Raw genomic sequence first — 18,739 nt, forward strand, 5'->3', positions numbered from 1 at the left:
CAGCCCACAGGACTGTGGCATGATAATTAGGTGCTGTTTAAAGCTGCTTGGTTTGTGGTAATTTTTATGGCAGCAGTAGACACCTATACAGCAGAGAAGATGTCCGTGCTCCACGGCCTCTCCATCCTGGAACTCCTTTCCTTCATAACCGTGTCCTCTCTCTGCCTGAATCTCATGCCCTTCTTATCCCCTAGGCTTCCTCATGGCAAAGAACCCCAGCCCTTCCACACTCTCAATTTCACACTTCCCACTCTCCCACCATCTTTCCACTCAACCCTTGCAGGGTAGTCACAGGCTCTGAGGACACTGACACTATTATTTTATCATATACTGTGATGTATTATCAGTGAAACACTCATTGCTTATGTGCCTGTTTCCAGGCATGGAGTCCCTTGTGTAGTATGTTGATTCTAACAATCTATTCACCCCCTTGAGATTCCTAGTCAAGTGACCCTGCCATATACTCTTTCTCCCTCAGTGCTTGGATTCACCTCCCCACTCATTTTGAAGTCTGTAGTAAATAATTTCCATCCCTCCCTTGGCTGTCCCTTGCATTCACACTTGTTTGGCAAAATTACGCAGCTGGTGGATTCCACCTCTGCCTACACTGCACCTGCCCCCATGAGCTGCAGGAGAGCAGCACACAGCACACTGACTGCTCTCTGTACCTTCATGACCCAAACCTCATGGGGAGCCCCCACCATGGCCAGCAATCACCCTCTCCCTGCATGGTTCACCCTCAGCCTGCTCCCGGTCTGGGTGACTCTTACACACCTTCTCTCTGTGCTCACACATCCAACCCTCCTTCCCCATTCTTACTTCAGCTGATGACCTTGCTTCCTACTTCACTGACAAAACTGAACACATTAGAAGACAACTTCACAGATTCCACCACTGTCTGTTCATGCATTTGCAGCTGCATCGCATGTCAGGAATTTTTCCACATGGGAGATTGCTGGGTATTAACCATCCTGCTCCCAGACAGAGCCAGTTCCTCTGCTGGCGCCCTGAACATCATCCCTTCTCATCTACTTAAAGGTGTTAGTTCATCAATTAATACCTTTTTTCCCTCTATCCTCATCCCTTTTCCTCTTACTCCACTGCATCATTGTAGCAGTCATGAGGATGCACATCCCAGGCCCTCAGGTAGACGAAGAATAATTGATGATGCCTCTGCTGTCACAGCCTGAAATCTATTGTCACTTTTGCTCTGAGACCACACCTGACTCAGCTTTTTCCTGGTTGAGGAAAGCAGGGAACCTGAGGCAGGAATATTTCTACTCTGAAGGCTGACTGAGGCTCCAGGGCTCCCTGCCACTTTTACCGAACTTACCTTAGCCCGCACAGGGTCTAGAAGGCTTCCAGCTGACCTTCCTGCCCTCTCTCCTTCACTGGGGCTCAGAGTTGCCGTGTGGTCTGATGGCTTTCCCAGTGTTTTCGGTCTCTCTCCTGAATTTCTCTCACAAGTATTTCCTTTAATAAGTCCTTGCACGTTTAATACTGTATTGGAGTCTGCTCCTCAGGAGACCATAACTAACACAGTGGTATCAAGGGTGATAATGGGCAAAAATAGGAAATTGAAATAAACTTTCCCACTGCCTGGCAGACCAAGAGGATGCCATCTGGGTTAGTCAGGGGACACAGTCTGTAGCACAAGGTGCAGCTGAGGTGCTGTGGGTCTCACCAGTGCTAACCTGAGAAGACGTCCTGATTAAAAGAAGCTATGGCAGGTGGGATGATACAATACGCTGCACAATAATGATGGAATACGGGGGAAACCCACAAAGACAGTGGATTTGGCTGGTTACTTCCCAGCTGTGTTCATGCTCTATAAAATGATAATGAGAATCTGTAGATTGTTCACAGCTGTCACTGGCTACGTGTCAGAGCCTCTGCAGTGTCTCAAGGAGAAGCCTTTATCTCCTGTAGCAAAAGGATAGATACCATGGAATAGTAGCTGAAGACAACATTATGAGAGCCACAGTGCTCCAGAGATGTCTGACATTCAGCCAGTGCAGGCCCGTTATAAGAAAGTCAGGGCCATGGTGGGGAAACCTGAGATTCTGCAAATTGGAACAAGATCATCCGATGGGTGCCGCCCGGATCCTCTGGGCATGCAGAGGACGGTCACCCTTCTCTAGCAATGGTTCCCACTTCCTATGCTGGAAGATGCTGCAGAAGCCTCATCCCTATGACGCATTGGGAATCCCACTCAGGAGCTTTGCAGGAACCAGCCGGCGTGTCCCAATAGGAGCACGGGGAGCACTTCTGGGATTGAAATTTGAGGGTGTGTGATCAAGGGGTCAGAATGTCAGGCTGGATTAATGTAAATCCATTGGCTTGGAGGCACTATCTCAGGGCATGGGTTTATCAGACACCCCAGAACTTTGATAAGTGGGGGTAAACCCACTGCTGGGGTGAATCTAGATAAACTGATTCCCAAATCTCAACAAGGTAGACATGTCTTAGTTGCCCTAGAACATGCAGAGGATGGAATAACGAGGCTGAGTGAATTGGGCATGGTGAAGCCCCACCAAGACCATGCTCCACAAGAGGATCCAGACGGCACACCTTCCACCAGAGCCTCAGGAACGTGATGGCGAGAGGGAGCTGCATCACTAAGAAGTGTCGGGGTGTTGTCCTCTGCAGACTGGGGGTGATGGTAGTAAAGATGGTCCCAGAGTTGCATTTATTAATATCCCTGGGGAGGGTGTGGCCCTGAAGAGACAAAGACCAAGTGGTGGCAGTGATCTTGAAAAGCCAGACAGCACCATTACTATGTCAGCCTCAGAGGGGCAGCCAAGAGGACTCAAGCTGCAGGTAATGTGGGGAAGGTTAATAGATGGTGGTGTCCCAGGGTTAGGACAGGCAACTAACAAGGGCACTGGTTGATATTTATGATAATAAAGCAAGAATTGAGAAGCAGGAGGGTAAAGATTTTTGGCCCAATACAGTGATGATCCCATCCTCAATGCCTAGACCTCAGCCAAGATTCAGATTCAGATCCCAGTGACAGATGTGGAGTCCATATCCCTAGGAGGAAGACCCTGTAACCTCGTGAAAGTATATGCCGGGACAATTACCTCAGTCCTTCGGCAAAGGAACCTATAGTCATTTACTCAGGAGACTGTACACTGGGGAAAGGAAACAGGCAGAACTGGGGGGATTATTGACACTGGCTGTGAGGGGACACTGATGCCCAGATGCCCACAGCACCATCATGTCTCCTATCACAGTGGGGCTTACGGAGGTTAAGGAGTAAACCTGGACACATTATGGCCCACAATGGGACCACTGGATTCACAGACCCAGCCCTGGTTATCTTCCAATTCCCTGAGTGCATAATTGACACTGATGCACTCCTAAGTGGAGTCACCCCCACACTGGGTCCCTAGTCTGTGGAGGGAGGACTCTCATTGTGCTGAAAGACAAAGGGAAACCTCTGACACTGACCCCATCCTGGCCAAATCAGAAATCATAGCGTGTCCCAGGTTGGGTCTTGTGAAAGACGCTGAAAGAACTGGAGGGGGGTTGCACCAACGTTAGAGAGCTGAAGGATGCAGGGTGGTGTTGGGGCTATTGTCTCTACATAATCCAGTAACCTGTACCTGAGGAAGCCTGATGAGGCCTAAAGAATGAACTAGATTACTCCAGGTATGGCCAAGTAGGAGTTATCATTGCAGCTTTTATGTTGTCTGGATATCACTGGTAGAGCAAGTGCCCGCCACCATGCCCGGCTAATTTTTTTGTACTTTTAGTAGAGACGGGGGTTTCACCATGTTAGTTAGGATGCTCTTGATCTCCTGACCTCATGATACGCCCATCTCAGCGTCCCAAAGTGCTGGGATTACAGGCGTGAGCCATCATGCTCAGTCGTGGGGCACTATTTTTTAGGTGACTAACTAGCCACTAAGTAACAAGGTGACAACATTTAGCTACTTTCATCCTGGAAGGGCCAGACGTTCATCTTCACAGGGACGGGTTCCTATTCCATGGGTGTTTTCCTGTCCTGCTCTCAGACACTCAGCCAGCACCACTCTCTGGGTGCTGTTGACATTCTTGGTCTGCAGGCCAGGCGGTGCTCCTAGCCCATTTTCTGCCTGAAAGACCCACTTGGCAGGGAAAGTTTTAGTGTTTCCATGGCTCTGGGTGCCACTAATCCTATCACCATCTGCACCACCCAGAGGCTGCCAGCCACAAGGAATGCTGCACAGGTCTTCTACAGGCACAGCTCAGTGCCAGCCTGGAGGAAGCACTCTGAGGGGTGGGTGCCATCTTTCAAGACATGGTGCATTGTTTGAATCAGAGACGTCTCCATGGTGCTGTGTTCTCAATTGGAAGAACATGTGTGTCCAGAAATCAAAAGTCAGAAGCAGGTTTGGCTCCATGTCCAATCCCTTAGATTCACCCAATGGGATATTTTGCATGTTTTATCTTTGAACAGGGTACGAGGTCCTGCTTTCCAAGGAGGGTACCCTTAAAAGGATACAAAAGACAGCCCACTGAACTACACATGATGGTTGTCACCAGAGAAGTTTGGACAATGTGTGCCCAGAGACCACCTGGTGAAAAGAGGATTCTCCTCCTCTCCAGGCCCAGGTAATAGACCCTCATCCCCAGGAGGAGGCATAGCTACTTTCACACAATGAGGGCAGAAGGGTGTGTGGAAACCAGACATCCACCTGGGGGCCTTCTGGTTCCCCTTGGCTCTTTTCAAGTGTTAGCAGAATCATCCAGCAATTCAACCTGAGACAACTTGATTTCAAAGGGCGCAGACCCGTCAGGGCAGAAGGTTTGAGTCACACTCCTGGGTAATCTTCCAGGCCCTGCTCCTGTGCTCTGACACCCTCAGTAGCATTGGTGCTGAGGCTCTGCTTCCCATGGGCTGTACCCAACCAGTGACGGGTCACAACAGTGACACTAAGGGAGGACATTTCTGGGAGACAGGGGAGTCCTCTGATGACCAACTGTACCTTGAGGACTCCTCTATGGCCTTGCTTAACTCTCCTTAGATTGCCTGTGGTCTAGGACATGTCCAGTAAACCTTCTCTCCTCTGTCCATCACGCGGGGGTCACACTCACATCTTGGTCTGTTGCCTTTCTCAGGGTAACCTGTCTCCCTCTCTATGTCTTCTGACAGGTGTGCCCCCTATAAAATGTTGTAACTTTAATCCCATGATGGAACTTGCTTTTTGGAGTATCTGGACTACAAAATCATTTTCATCTGCACACCAGTGTCCTCTTACTTATTACAATTTGTAAAATCCTTTTGTTTATTCAACTTCTTCTATCTGCATTGGCACCATTTGCTGGTATTTGTATTACACTTTTGAGTTTGTCAGTGTTTGTGGCTTCAAGTCACTAAATTTGGGGGTAGTTTGTTACACAGCAACAGATAACTCATGAAGCCCTCTTATATGTCCATGATTCTATGGAGGTTAACTACACCTGTTTTATTTCCTCCCATTTTGGTAATATTAGCCATATATAGGATTTCTAGTTTCTCAACAACTATTCTTTTCTTTATTTTAGTTTCTTCTCTCCTTTGTTCCTTCCCTTTCTCCTTCCTTCTGTCCCTCCCTCCCTCTTTTTCTTCTCTATTTCCATTCAACCTCTCACCCTCCCTCTTTCTCACTCCCCTTTCCTTCCCTTTCCCCTTCCTTCTTTTCTTCTTTCACTTTTCCTTCCATTCCTCCTTCTTTCCCTCCCTTCCTCCATTTTTTCCTTTTTCTTATGGAATTTTCCTAAATATAAAATAACCCTATGTGATTGTGCTATAAGTAAGCATTTTCTGAATCTATATGCCAAAAGTATAATGCCACTGTATATAAGAAACAAGTAAACAACAGGAAGTTATTAACAGAGTCTGAATGAAAATGCCTGCTGTAATTCTACTGCCAAGACAGTGACTTTTAACTCAATTCCTTCGACGCAGTATTTTCAGAACACATCATCAAGTATTACACATTTATTGTAAAAGTTTAAGTAGCCACAATCACTTTGGAAATCATATTATCATTATCTAGTATGGTTAAAGTCCATACAACGTATCATCCAACTAACCCATCCCTAATCATCCACTCTGGGGGGCTTTCTTACCTATGTGCACAGGAGACATGCACACTAATGTATATGGCAAATAGTGGAATCAGTCACATATACATCAATAGGACAGTAGTGAAATTGTGGTATAACCATAAAATGTAAACCTTCAGCAGTAAAAATGAGTGAATTACAGTCTCCCACACCACAGATAACTCCTATACATAATGTACATCATGGGAAAATAAATGCAGTAGGAATTTGCTGTACAGGAAGCTTAAAAACCAGCAAAACTAACTGATACTTGGTTTGGGCATACATAAATACTTACTGCACAAATCTTTAAAGAAATACAAAAGTATCATAATCACAGGTTCAGGATGGAGTCTCCTTGTAGGGGAAGTGAATGGGCAGCAGCCCAGGTGAGCTTTACAGGTTCTGTGTTTTACGCCAGTGCTGGGCACCCTACCAGTTACTTGATTGTAATTCCTAAACAGAGTTTTCCAAATTAAAATATACCTGTTTTTTATAGAAATGAAAGAGAAAAGAATTTCAAAGTTCACTACAAGGATCCTTAACAAGAACTACTTACATTTGAAGAAAACCACAGAGAACTGTAAGGAGCCACGTGACAGAGAGGACCAGGATGCCATGAAAATGGCCTTGGCTACAAATAGGCCATTTGATGCTTGGCTCACTGGCATCTCTCTAGGTTTTCAATTATACAATGTTCAATTTGCTGTGCAAGGTAATTCAATCTTGCAAAGGATTTGATGTTACAATTTACCACACATAAAACTGAATTAAACTTTTACAGAATTGGAAATGCACATCATTCATCAAAACAAATGAAACAAGAAAAGAGTAGGAAGGAATACCCAGTGATGGAATAGCAAATATGAATGGAAAACAGAATAGGATTGCTAAAAAGAAAAAAAAATTGGAAGCACATAATATAGTGCTATATGGAATCATAGTGGTGTCCAAATCACTTCTATCACATCTCGCTGAATACCACAACAAAAGATGTTAAGTTTATTATAGAACGCCTACGGAATAGCCAGTTATTGAAAAAAAGCTTGTTTCTCAATTCGAGCTAACAATTTCGGGCTACAGCATCAAACCGAAGTTACTGGCATCGTGTTAAGCTAGACGGGCTGACCAAAGTATGATATTCACATTTTTGTAAGTGAAAAGCAATTTGATTAGGCAATTTTTTTCTAAGTGAATGCAAGTTTACTAGAGAAGTAAAGAAACAAAAGAACAGCTACTCCATAGAGCAGGGTTTTTTGTTTTTTTTTTTTAAGTGTAGGCAAATGTTTAGTGAAGATGATATTTCAATAAGAAAATAGGTGCTTGGGGCATATTTCCACTAAATTTGAGACATCTGGGACAAAAAAAAGACTTCTTTTCAAGGCATTAGTGTTAAGGGACTGAAGTCTTGGAACTATTTGATCTAGTTACTCTATGTTCTCAATTGTGTTAACTCATTGAAGAGAACATTGTTATTTAATAACAATGGTATTGGCAGGAAAAACTCAGAGATATTGTTGTATTTCCTTACTCTGTCTCAGCACCCAAAGCTCTGTGATATCTCAAACTTTTAATCATGAATTTAAAAAGAGAAGCTTATCATGGAATTAGAAAAAAACTATTTTAAAATTCATATGGATCCAAAAAGAGCTTGTACGACCAGAAGAATCCTAAGCAAAAAAAAAGAAAAGAAAAAGCTGGAGGCATCAGGCTACCCGACTTAAAACTATACTACAAGGCTACAAAAACAGGCACATAAACCAATGGGACAGAATAGAGAACTCAGAAAAGAGACTGCACATCTACAATCATTTGATCTTCAACAAACCTGACAAAAACAAGCAACGGGGAAAGGACTGCCTGTTTAATAAATGATGCTGGGAGAACTGACTAGCCATATGCAGAAAATTGAAACTGGACCCCTTCCTTATATTTTACACAAAAGTTAACTCAAGATAGGTTAAAGACTTAAATGTAAAACCCAAAACTAGAAAAACCCTCGAAGAAAATCTAGGCAATACCATTCCGGACATAGGGATGGGCAAAGATTTTATGATGAGATCGCCAAAAGCATCTGCCACAAAAGCAAAAATTGACAAATGGGATCTAATTAAACAAAAGAGCTTCTGCACAGCAAAAAAAAAAACTATCATCAGAGCAAACAGACATCCTACGGAATGGGAGAAAATGTGTGCAATCTATTCATCTGACAAAGGTCTAATATTCAGAATCTACAAAGAACTTAAGCAAATTTACATGAAAAAAACAACTTCATTAAAAAGTGGACAAAGGCCTTGAACAGACACTTCTCAAAAGAAGATGTACATGTGGCCAACAAAAATATGAAAAAAAGGTCAACATCACGGATCATTACAGAAATGCAAATCAAAACCACAAATGAGATACCATCTCATGCCAGTCAGAATGGCAATTATTAAAAAGTCAAGAAACAACAGATGCTGGCGAGGTTGCAGAGAAATAGGAATGCTTTTACACTGTTGGAGGAAAAGTAACTCGGTTAATCCATTGTGGAAGACAGTGTGGTGATTCCTCAAAGATTTAGAATCAGAAATACCATTTGACCCAGCAATCCCAATACAGGGTATACCCAAAGGAATATAAATCATTCTATTATAAAGTTATATGCATGTTTACATTCACTGCAGCACTATTCACAATAGCAAAACATGGAATCTACCCAAATGCCCATCAATGATGGACTTGATAAAGAAAATATGGTACATATACACCATAGAATATCATGCAGCCACAAAAAGGAATGAGATCAAGTCCTTTTCAGGGATATGGATGAAGCTGGAAGCCATTATCCTCAGCATACTAACACAGGAACAGAAAACCAAACACATGTTTTCGTTTATAATTGGGACCTGAGCAATGAGAACACATGGGCACAGGGAAAGAAACAACACACACTGGGGCCTGTTGGGAGAGGGTAGTGGTTGGGAGGATCATTAGCAAAAATAGCTAATGCATGCCAGGGTTAATACCTAGATGATGAGTTGATAGGTGCAGCAAACCACCATGGTACACATTTACCTATGTAACAAACCTGCACATCCTGCACATGTATCTTGGAACTTAAAATTAAAAGACAAGCTTAAAGAGTTAATGAAAAATAATTAGATAAAAGAAGCCTTTGATTTTTAAAAACCAGAAACAATAGTTTTAATTTTGCTTTTAACATATATTCAAAGCCTTTGATACTGTTCCCTTCCAGAGATGCAGCTTAATTCCCTCGCTTGAGTGTGGCTTGGACTTAATGAGGCACTTCTGATATGGCTTGGCTCTCTGTTCCCACCCAAATCTCATCTTGAATTGTCATTCGAATTGTAATCCCTATCTGTTGGGGGAGGGACCACATGGGAGATGACTGGATCATGGGGACAGTTCCCCCATGCTGTTCTCATGATACTGAGGGAATTCTCATGAGATGTGATGGTTCTATAAGGGGCATTTCCCTGCTTCATTCTGCATTTCTCTCTCCTGCCACCATGTGAAGAAGGACGTGTTTGCTTCCACTTCTGCCGTGACTCTAAGTTTCCTGGGGCAGGCTCCTCAGCAATGCAGAACCGTGAGTCAGTTAAACCTCTTTCCTTTATAAATCACCCAATCTCAGGTATTTCTTTATAGCAGTGTGAGAATGGACTAATATAACTTCTAACTTATAGAATAATGCTGACATAGCAGTTTGTGACTTTGTGTGTAAAACATAAAACTCACTGCAGCTTCTACCTTCTCTCTCTCTGTCTCTGGGATCATGAGCTCTGGGGGAATCCAGCTGCTGTGCCATAAGCAGCCCTGCAGGAAGGTCCATGTGACTGAGAACTGAGGCCTTCTGGGACTAGATAACAAGGAACTAGGCCTTTTCCAACAGCCATGTGACTGATCTGTCTTTCTTGTGAATCCTCAGCCCCAGTGAAGCCCTCAGATGATGCAGCCCTTGACTGACAACTGGACTGCAACCTTGTGAGAGGTCCTGAGCCAGAAGCACTCAGGGAAACTTCTCCTGGATTCCTAACCATTGGAAACTGTGGGAGATGATGAATATTTGTTGTTTTGAGTTTACTGTTATATAATTTGTTATGCAATCATAAATAAACAATACATTTTCACAAGACAGGATGTATTATTACACGTTAAATTACATTTGCTCCAAATGTATCATCATCATCATTATTATTTTTGAGACAAGGTCACACTCTGTAACCCAGGCTGGAGTCTGGTGGCATGATCACCATGCACTGCAGTGTCGACCTCCTGGGCTCAAGCGACCCTCTGATCTCAGCCTCCTGAGTAGCTGGGATTACAGGCATGAACCGCCATGCCTGACTAATTTTCTAATTTTCTTGTAGAGATGGGGGTTTTGCCCAGGCTGATCTTGAACTTCTGTAGTCAACAAATCTGCCTTCCTCTGCCTTCCACAGTGCTAGGATAGCAGGCGTGAGCCACCACATCTGGCCTAAAGTAATTATAAGACATTAAACATGTAACTTAGTTTTAAAAGGTAAGGAGAATTTCCATGGCCGAAGAGGTTGTAGTTTAATATCGTTCACAATGATCACTTTACTTGAACTTCAATTTCCAAATGTGTCGCAATTAAACAGAAAAGGAAGATCCAGCCCTTGCTGGGCTGATTCTATGATGGCCCCAACAGCCAGCTCCTGGTCATTCACCTTCCCCCAGTGATTCAACCAACTCTAATGTAGGTGCTGCTGTGAAGGGATTTAGCAGATATAATTAAGGGGCTCAATTAGTTGACTTTAGGCTGGGTTACTCCTGCTTGGACTGTCCTAATCGGGTGAGCCCTTGAAAGGACCGGGTTCTTCCTGAGCATAGAGAAATGCAGTGTGAGAGGGATTCAGCATGAGGGGTTTCCTCCACCGTGGGCTTTGAAAATGAAGGGGCTATGGGCCAGGTGTGGTGGTTCACGCCTGTAATCCCAGTACTTTGGGAGGCTGAGGCAGGCGGATCAAGAGGTCAGGAGATCAAGGCCCTCCTGGCTAACACGGTGAACCCCGTCTCTACTAAAAATACAAAAAAAAAAAAAAAAAATTAGCCAAGCGTAGTGGTGGGCACCTGTAGTTCCAGCTACTTGGGAGGCTGAGACAGGAGAATGGCATGAACCAAGGAGGTGGAGCTTGCAGTGAGCTGAGATCGTACCACTGCACTCCAGCCTGGGCTACAAAGTGAGACTCTGCCAAAAAAAAAAAAAAAAAAAAAAAAAAAGAAGAAGAAGGGGCTGCTGGTGAACAACAGGAATTGAGTGCAGCCCTCCCCGTTCTCTATATTGATAGCCCGCAAGGAACAGGGACTTCAGTCTTACAACTGTAAGAAACTGCATTCTGCCACCTCTCTATAAACCTGAAGGAGGATTCAAAATGAAAACACAGCTTTTGGAAGCCCAGAACAGAGATTCTCTCCACATCTTGCCCAGATTTCTGACCAAGGAACAAGAAGTAGATAAATGGGTGTTGTTTTGCCAGGGGTGGTAGTGCATGAATGAATTGATGAATTGATATGCACACTAGTTACATAACATAAAATCTTTCTGAACCTTTTCAGTGTTTTACACTTTATAATTATCTGGGATGCAATTTAATACACTCATATTTCATTCATGAAGTCAACAAAAATTAATTTAGTGCCCATGATGAACCAGGTATCCCTTCATATACTCACCTGCCTGACACTCCAGAAGTTTCACAAGACCGAGGTGGAGACACTGGAGTGTTTCAAGGGGAGAAATGACACACTCTGACAGGAGCAGGACCACTGTGAAGAGAACAGTCATGTAGCAGGTCATGGGACAGTGCTAGTGTCACAATTCACAGGTGACAGTGTGGTGGGGACTAAGGGGAGAGGAGAGTCTGAAGGATGAGAGGGACTGAGGGAAGGGCCGGAGAAGCAGGTGGTGAGGAAAAGGAGCAGAGGAAAGAATTTGAAAGCACCAGAATTCTTAGGTTTAAATACATTGTTTTATGGATTTTAATATATCCACCTACAGAGCCTAGCAGGGTGTTCTTGGCAGTTGGCCTTTACTACCTTATGTGGGTCTGCCTAAAAACTAATTGTTTTTATGTTAATCGGGTTTTAAAAATACTAAGTGTTCCTGTAAAATATACACAACACTTAGAAATGGATACTTCCTAAAAACAGGCAGTGCATGAGCACTGGTGAGGGGCATTGTGACTGCATTGAACAGTTGCAACTGTGAGGTGAATAGTCTGTACTGGCTCCTGGTTGCAACATATAGTAGCACAGTGTGCTACTTTGTATTGAGGAAATATCCTGGACTCACACAGAAACTCAGAGCTATGGAGTGATGGTAAATTTAAAATACGACAAGTGGGAGTCATAGATACATTGTTCGCGAAAGTGAAATTTAGGAGCTTTGTGAGTCCTGTTGTAACGCTTTTGGACACATTTATAAAACAAGGGGCCAAAGTCACATTTTTCACCGATTAGATTCCTGATCATTCGGGGGTTACCAAGATTCTACTACCCAATATATTTAATAAACAAACAGCAAATTGGTCTCTATTCTGTCTCATGCACTCAGGCGCAACTTTTCCAGATTAAAAAAAAAGAAAAAAAAAAGAAAAAAAAGTTTCTATACCTTCATTCCCAGAGCAAGCTCAGTCTCTGGCACCAAGCTCCGCGGGGTAAGTTTTCTTCTAGAAGAGTCCAAGGGGATAGGTCAGGAGTGGGAGGCAGGGAATCCAGTTCAGGGATGGAGATTCCGGGATGAAAAGTGAAGGGAGAGTGACGGGGCCCATGCCCAGGGGTTCTCCCTGGTTTCTCAGACAGCTCCTGGACCAAGACTAGGGAGACATTGAGACAGAGCGCTTGGCACAGGAGGAGCGGGGTCAGGGCGAAGTCCCAGGGCCCCAGGTGTGGCTCTCAGGGTCTCAGGCCCCCAGGTGTGGCTCTCAGGGTCTCAGGCCCAGAAAGCGGTGTATGGATTGGGGAGTCCCAGCGTTGGGGATTCCCCATCTCCGCAGTTTCTCTTCTTCTCACAACCTGCGTCGTGTCCTTCTTCCTGGATACTCACGACGCGGACCCCGTTCTCACTCCCATTGGGTGTCGGGTTTCTAGAGACGCCAATCAGCGTCGCCGCGGTCCCGGCTCTAAAGTCTCCACTCACCCACCAGGACTCAGATTCTCCGCAGACGCCGAGGATGGCGGTCATGGCGCCCCGAACCCTCCTCCTGGTGCTCTCAGGGGTCCTGGCCCTGACCCAGACCCGGGCGGGTGAGTGCGGGGTCGGGAGGGAAACGGCCTCTGCCGGGATCAGCGAGGAGCCCGCCCGGCGGGGGCGCAGGACCCGGGGAGCCGCGCGGGGAGGAGGGTCGGGCGGGTTTCAGCCTCTCCTCGCCCCCAGGCTCTCACTCCATGAGGTATTTCTACACCTCCACGTCCCGGCCCGGCCGCGGGGAGCCCCGCTTCATCGCCGTGGGCTACGTGGACGACACGCAGTTTCTGCGGTTCGACAGTGACGCCGCGAATCCGAGGATGGAGCCGCGGGCGCCGTGGGTGGAGCAGGAGGGGCCGGAGTATTGGGACCGGGAGACACGGATCATGAAGACCGCGACACAGACTTTCCGAGTGGGTCTGCAGAACCTGCGCGGCTACTACAACCAGAGCGAGGCGGGTGAGTGGCCCCAGCCCGGGGCGCAGGTCACGACCCCACCCCATCCCCCACGGACGGTCCGCGTCGCCCCGAGTCTCCGGGTCCCAGATCCGCCCCGAGGCCGCGGGACCCCGAGACCCTTGACCCGGGAGAGCCCCAGGAGCCTTTACCCGGTTTCATTTTCAGTTGAGGCCAAAATCCCCGCGGGTTGGGCGGGGCGGCGCGGGGCTCGGTGGGCGGGGCTGACCGCGGGGGCGGGGCCAGGGTCTCACACGGTCCAGAAGATGTATGGCTGCGACCTGGGGCCCGACGGGCGCCTCCTCCGCGGGTATGAACAGTACGCCTACGACGGCAGGGATTACATCGCCCTGAACGAGGACCTGCGCTCCTGGACGGCAGCGGACATGGCGGCTCAGAACACCCAGCGCAAGTGGGAGGTGGCCCGTGTGGCGGAGCAACGGAGAGGCTACCTGGAGGGGACGTGCTTGGAGTGGCTCCGCAGATACCTGGAGAACGGGAAGGAGACCCTGCAGCGCGCGGGTACCAGGGGCAGTGGGGAGCCTTCCCCATCACCTCTAGATCGCCCAGGCTGGCCTCCCACAAGGAGGGGAGACAAATGGGACCAACACTAGAATATCGCCCTCCCTCTGGTCCCGAGGGAGAGGAATCCTCCTGGGTTTCCAGATCCTGTACCAGAGGGTGACTCTGAGGGTCCGCCCTGCTCTCTGACACAATTAAGGATAAAATCTCTGAGGGAATGAAGGGAAGACGATCCCTCGAATACTGATCAGGGGTTCCCTTTGACACCGGCAGCAGCCTTGGGCCCCGTGACTTTTCCTCTCAGGCCCTGTTCTCTGCTTCACACTCAGTGTGTGTGGGGGTCTGAGTCCAGCTCCTCGGAGTCTCTCAGCCTCCACTCAGGTCAGGACCAGAAGTCACTGTTCCCTCCTCAGGGAATAGAATTTTCCACGGAATAGGAGATTCTCCCAGGTGCCTGTGTCCAGGATAGCGTCTGGGTTCTGTGCTCCCTTCCCCACCCCAGGTGTCCTGTCCATTCTCAAGATAGCCACATGTGTGCTGGTGGAGTGTCCCATGACAGATGCAAAATGACTGAATTTTCTGACTCTTCCCATCAGAGCCCCCCAAGACACATGTGACCCACCACCCTGTCTCTGACCATGAGGCCACCCTGAGGTGCTGGGCCCTGGGCTTCTACCCTGCGGAGATCACACTGACCTGGCAGCGGGATGGGGAGGAGCAAAGTCAGGACACGGAGCTCGTGGAGGCCAGGCCTGCAGGAGATGGAACCTTCCAGAAGTGGGCGGCTGTGGTGGTGCCTTCTGGAAAGGAGCAGAGATACACCTGTCATGTGCAGCATGAGGGTCTGCGTGAGCCCCTCACCCTGAGATGGGGTAAAGAGGGAGATGAGGGGGTGTCATGTCTCTTAGGGAAAGCCAGAGCCTCTCTAGAGACCTTTAGCAGGGTCAGGACCCCTCACTTTCCCCTCTTTTCCCAGAGCCATCTTCCCAGTCCACCATCCCCATCGTGGGAATCATTGCTGGCCTGGTTCTGCTTGGAGCTGTGGTCACTGGAGCTGTGGTTGCTGCTGTGATGTGGAGGAGGAAGAGCTCAGGTGAGGAAGGGGTGAGGAGTGGAGTCTGAGATTTCTTGTCTCACTGAGGGTTTCAAGCCCCAGGTAGAAGTGTACCCTGCCTGGTTACTGGGAAGCACCATCCACGCTCATGGGCCGACCCAGCCTGGGCCCTGTGTGGCAGCACCTACTCTTTTGTAAAGCACCTGTTAAAATGAAGGACAGATGGATCACCTCGATTATGGTGGTGATGGGACCTGATCCCAGCAGTCACTAGTCACAAGGGAAGGTCCCTGCTGAGGACAGACCTCAGGAGGGCAGTCGGTCCAGGACCCACACCTGCTGTCTTCATGTTTCCTGATCCCGCCCTGGGTCTACAATCACACATTTCTGGAAATTTCTCTGGGGTCCAAGACTAGGAGATTCCGCTAGGACCTTATGGCCCTGGTTCCTTTTTTATATCTCACAGGACATTTTCTTCCCACAGATAGAAAAGGAGGGAACTACTCTCAGGCTGAAAGTAAGTTGAAGGAGGCTGATCCCCGAGATCCTTGGGATATTGTGGTTGGGAGCCCATGGGGGAGCTCGCCCAGCCCAGAGTTCTTCCTCTAGTCACATCTCCAGAGGGATCTGACTAGGTCCTGTTTTTGTTCTACTCCAGGCAGTGACAGTGCCCAGGGCTCTGATGTGTCTCTCACGGCTTGTAAAGGTGAGTCCCTGGGGGGCCTGATGTGTGTGGGGTGTTGGGGGGAACAGTGGACGCAGCTGTGCTATGGGATTTCTTTGAGCATGTGATGGGCTGTTTAAAGTGTCACTCCTCACTGTGACAGATATGAATTTGTTCATGAATATTTTTTCTATAGTGTGAGACAGCCGCCTTGTGTGGGACTGAGTGGCAAGATTTGTTCATGCCTTCTCTTTGTGACTCGAAGAACCCTGACTTCCTTTCTGCAAAGGCACCTGAATGTGTCTGTGTTCCTGTAGGCATAATGTGAGGAGTTGGGGGAGAACACCCCACCCCCATGTCCACCATGAACCTCTTCCCCACGCTGACCTGTGTTCCCTCCCCATTTATCTTTCCTGTTCCAGAGAGGTTGGGCTGGGATGTCTTTATCTCTATCTCAGCTTCATTTTGCACTGAGCTGTAACTTCTTCCTTCCCTATTAAAATTAGAACCTGAGTATAAATTTACTTTTTCAAATTCTTACCATGAGAGGTTGATTAATTAATTAAAGGAGAAGATTCCTAAAATTTGAGAGACAAAATAAATGGAAGACATGGGAACCTTCCAGAGTCCATGTGTTTCTTATGCTGATTTGTTGCAGGGGAGGAGAATAGATGGGGCTGTGCCCAGTTTGTGTTCCGGCCACCACAGGCTTTTTGTGGTCACTGCTTGGCTGGGTCATCTTTGCTCTTTCATTGTCCTTGGCCCTTCAGTAGAACCTTGTCCCACCAAGACCTGTGATCACAGGGAGTTGGATGTCACCTAGGGCAGTCACTGCATACAAATCTCCTCTTGGTATCAAGAGACAAGTTTTCAGACCTGTCCAGATCTTGCCCTCCCCCCAGGGCTCTTTCCTGGATTGTATTTTCCATCTTGTCTCCAATCGTTTTAAAGGAACCAGATTCTGAAATTTGCAGAGAGGATGGGTCCCCTAGTTTCTCATCACAGGTAACCTTCTGTTGGAGCTCGTCTTCTGCTGTCCTACTCATCTTCCTGCCCTGAGTTGTAGTAATCCTAGCGCTGGCTCCAATCCAAACTTATGGATGTATAAAGCAGATTCTAATTTAGATTCATATGTGGTTGGAAAATTGTACCCATAAGGCTAGGGTTATTGTTCCCGAAGAGAAAAATATGGTTGCATGCTGCAGTGTGCAGGAGGGTTGGTGTGGGAGGAGAGAGGGAGGAAGGGAGGACGCACAAGCAGCCCTGGTGAGAAAAGCACTGGTGTCATCGATGTCCACGTGAAATGATGTTGTTCTTTAGCTGCCATGAAACAGCATTTGCCCTGAGGCTACATTAATAAAAATATTGACTTTAGAATAGGGAGGTGCTCTACAGTGATCATTCATTCCACTGACATTTGTTGTCTGCTAGGGATTTGACTGCTTTTGCATTTAGAAAGCATCATTAAAGTAAAAACAGAAAAATTTCTGGCGTTATGGTACATACATTCTAGATACAAGCTTGTCCAACCCGCGGCTCGTGGGCTGAATGTGGCCCAGGACAGTTTTGAATGTGAGAAATTTTTGCTTCTCTGTGGCGGACCTGCGACCTGGAGTGGGTGCACCCACCTCCCTCAGGATCAGGAGTGAATGCTTTAGGAATTCTCCTTTTCAGTGACCTGCAAAAGATAGAGGCCACTGTTACTCTGAGAACCCAGAGTAGCAGCCAAGGGGGCTCTGCCCTCAAGGAGTTGTAGGGAAGGTTAATAAAAGGTGGTGTCCCAGGGTCAGAACAGATGGGCGGCCAGCGAGGGCACTGCTTCATATCTATGATGAGAGTGTAAGAATTGAGCAGGAGGCCGAGGGTGTTTGACCAAATACAAAGTCATGATCCCAGTCTCAATTCCTAGACTTCAGCCAAGCTTCAGATTCAGAATCCACAGTGGGGCTTAAGGAGGCCAGGAAATAAACCTGGACACACTATGGCCCACAGTGGGACCACTGGGTCCATAAACCCAGTCCTGGTTATCTCCCCATTCCCCACATGCATAATTGGCCTTCATGCACTGGCAACTTTGGTCACCCCCACACTGCGTCCCTAGTCTGGAGAGTAAGGGCTCTCATTGTGCTGAAGCCCAAAGGGAATCCTCTAAAACTTCCCTCATCCCAGCCAAGCCAAAAGCAATATTGTGCCCCAGGTAGGACTTGTGGTGGGTACTGCAGATATTGTAGGGGTAGCACCGCCATTTCAGAGCTGAAGGATGGGCAGGGTGGGGGTGTTGGATTGCCTATTATCTCCACACAATTCAGCAATCTGTCCCTGAAGAAGCCTGATAAAGCATGAATGGAATTTCTCCAGAGTTGACCAAGTAGGAGTCCTGATTGCAGCTGCCATGCTGGCTGGATATCACTGCTTGGGGAGATTAATAAGGCCTCAGGCACATGGCAAGCAGCTGTGGATTTGGTGAGTGCATTCCTTCCCATTCCATTTAGAAAATGGATATGGAATGATTCACATTCACATGGGATTTATAATACATTTATTGATAGCTTGCCTCAGGGCTACCTTAACTCCTCAACCTTCTGTAAATATCACCTTAAGAGACCTGGACAAATCAGACATATCACAGAATACTAAATCTGCTCATTTCATTGGCAATATCACATAGATCAGGATGGAAGAGCAAGCGGAGGAAAGTACACTGAATTCCTTGGCAAAACATGTGCCCTATGGAAGGTGAAGATTAACCTTACAG

The 18,739-nt window shown here is 47.0% G+C and overlaps 1 protein-coding gene and 1 long non-coding RNA gene across 2 annotated transcripts; one reads left to right on the forward strand and one right to left on the reverse strand.

The window, feature by feature from the left end:
- Positions 1 to 5,953: 5,953 nt before the first annotated feature.
- On the reverse strand, positions 5,954 to 12,704 carry LOC140708854 (uncharacterized). Its single transcript, XR_012089093.1, has 2 exons — positions 11,776 to 12,704; positions 5,954 to 10,555 (listed from the first exon to the last, which is right to left on the reverse strand). It is a non-coding gene; the product is annotated as an uncharacterized lncRNA (long non-coding RNA).
- Positions 12,705 to 13,053: 349 nt separating this feature from the next.
- On the forward strand, positions 13,054 to 16,601 carry LOC140708564 (patr class I histocompatibility antigen, A-126 alpha chain-like). Its single transcript, XM_073005786.1, is given in 10 exon segments — positions 13,054 to 13,091; positions 13,093 to 13,279; positions 13,281 to 13,347; positions 13,478 to 13,747; positions 13,991 to 14,266; positions 14,863 to 15,138; positions 15,243 to 15,359; positions 15,805 to 15,837; positions 15,979 to 16,026; positions 16,181 to 16,601. Coding segments are annotated over 10 exon segments (1,317 nt in total). The 3' UTR covers positions 16,186 to 16,601.
- Positions 16,602 to 18,739: the final 2,138 nt, after the last annotated feature.

The sequence above is a fragment of the Chlorocebus sabaeus genome, chromosome 17 (assembly GCF_047675955.1).
Source record: "Chlorocebus sabaeus isolate Y175 chromosome 17, mChlSab1.0.hap1, whole genome shotgun sequence".
NCBI lineage: Eukaryota > Metazoa > Chordata > Mammalia > Primates > Cercopithecidae > Chlorocebus > Chlorocebus sabaeus.